This window comes from Daktulosphaira vitifoliae, unplaced genomic scaffold (genome assembly GCF_025091365.1).
Source record: "Daktulosphaira vitifoliae isolate Bord-2020 unplaced genomic scaffold, ASM2509136v1 Scaffold_271, whole genome shotgun sequence".
Taxonomy (NCBI): domain Eukaryota; kingdom Metazoa; phylum Arthropoda; class Insecta; order Hemiptera; family Phylloxeridae; genus Daktulosphaira; species Daktulosphaira vitifoliae.
In genome coordinates this window covers 15559-17164 of record NW_026099837.1, presented here as the reverse complement: position 1 = coordinate 17164, position 1606 = coordinate 15559, and the positions used below count along the sequence as shown (strand labels likewise).

Here is a 1606-nt window from a genome sequence, read left to right as displayed (position 1 = left end):
GTGGTTAGGGGCATTGACGTTTTACGAAAAACACGATACAGATTTTTGTAAAAGCGAACGCGGACCTCGGATGGTGGCGAGGGTCTTAGGGTTCGGCTAAATAAGTGAACAGCCCTATTCGATCGCGTCACAAAAATCGGCGGCGGGATCTGATTGAACTCGGTTTAAACGCTGACGACTCTCGGAGATTATAAAGCGACGGAGTCCAAAGTCCGACTTGGGAGTGGCAAAGAATTCCCGGACTGAAAAATCTGTTAGCGTTATATTACAGTTGATTCAGGTATTCAGTCAACATGAAACAGGTGTTCGTGAAATGCAACATTTTTACAGTGTGCGGCACAACGGCACAACAACATACTGTAAGAAGTAATAAAAAGAAGAAGNTGGCAAAGAATTCCCGGACTGAAAAATCTGTTAGCGTTATATTACAGTTGATTCAGGTATTCAGTCAACATGAAACAGGTGTTTGTGAAATGCAACATTTTTACAGTGTGCGGCACAACGGCACAACAACATACTGTAAGAAGTAATAAAAAGAAGAAACGCAAGGGTCCAAAAAGTAAGTGCGCTTATTAATTTATACTTTGTAATTAATCATGCACCCATATCGTATTGATGACGGATGATATTCGTTTTCGCAGTGTGCTGGAGGTGCAAGAGTGGTGGCCACTTGAATCGGGAATGCCCGAGTAGTTATACATAAAACTACGACTTATATCTGTGTGTTAAAAAAACGTTTTTTTTTTTTTAGAACGCAAAACAGTACCACCACCTCCACCACAACCACAACCAGAACCAACAATATTCGAAACGGAGCGACGGGCTCGCCGCAATGCGGAGGAGGAGGTCGAGCGACTGAGGTTGCTTTTGCAAAACGCCACAACGGCGGCCTCCTCGTCCTCCTCCTCCTGCACCGAGGACTGCGGCGGATCGGGTGGTCTACCGGGCTAAGGTATGAAATACACACGTACAATAGAGGCAGAACTGATAAAGATTGATTTTTCAAAAAATCAAATTGTTTAATAAAATAATATGGAATAAATTTTTCGTTCAAAGCTAAGGATATTTATTTACGGTAAACCAATAATAGCTGATTAAGTAGAGTACGCGAAAGTTTATTATTAATTCTTAGTGCTACGTTCTGCCTCTTGCATTTATTTATCTCATATTGTTACAATAGATGCATAACGATATGCGTATTTTTTTTTTGTTTCAGAATCAAATTAAACAATATAAATTAAACAAAAAATATATATCAAATAAAAATAAACGTACAATTAAAAACGTGTTGTTGATTTATTTTCATGTTATCATATATAATAATAATTACAGTGTTCGACGATTGTGAATGGGGGTAGTAAAATGTCAATTGAATAACGGTATAATTAGAAAAAAAAGTTTCACAAAAGATTATACAATAATTATGCAACATATTACAATGGTTAACAGTTAAATGGGTCCTTCTTTAAAATAAGATAAATCAAAAATGGTTAGAGTCCGTTTAAACCGTATGATAAAGGAACAGGTCGACATGTACAGCACACGACTTTCGCTCGACTATATTACATAAGATGAATTTTATTTGTAAGTTGAAAAAAAAAAAAAA

The 1606-nt window shown here is 37.2% G+C and overlaps 1 protein-coding gene across 1 annotated transcript; it reads left to right on the top strand.

The window, feature by feature from the left end:
- Nucleotides 1-26: 26 nt before the first annotated feature.
- LOC126909328 (uncharacterized) lies at nucleotides 27-1184 on the top strand. The gene is made up of 3 exons (XM_050691740.1): nucleotides 27-302; nucleotides 463-559; nucleotides 752-1184. Exons 1-3 carry the CDS (start codon nucleotides 294-296, stop codon nucleotides 949-951), a joined length of 306 nt encoding a protein of 101 aa, XP_050547697.1. The 5' UTR covers nucleotides 27-293; the 3' UTR covers nucleotides 952-1184.
- Nucleotides 1185-1606: the final 422 nt, after the last annotated feature.

Coding starts and splice junctions, on each gene's coding strand:
- LOC126909328 (XM_050691740.1), top strand. Junction 560..751: donor GAAACGCAAGGGTCCAAAAA/GTAAGTGCGCTT, acceptor TTTTTTTTTTAG/AACGCAAAACAGTACCACCA.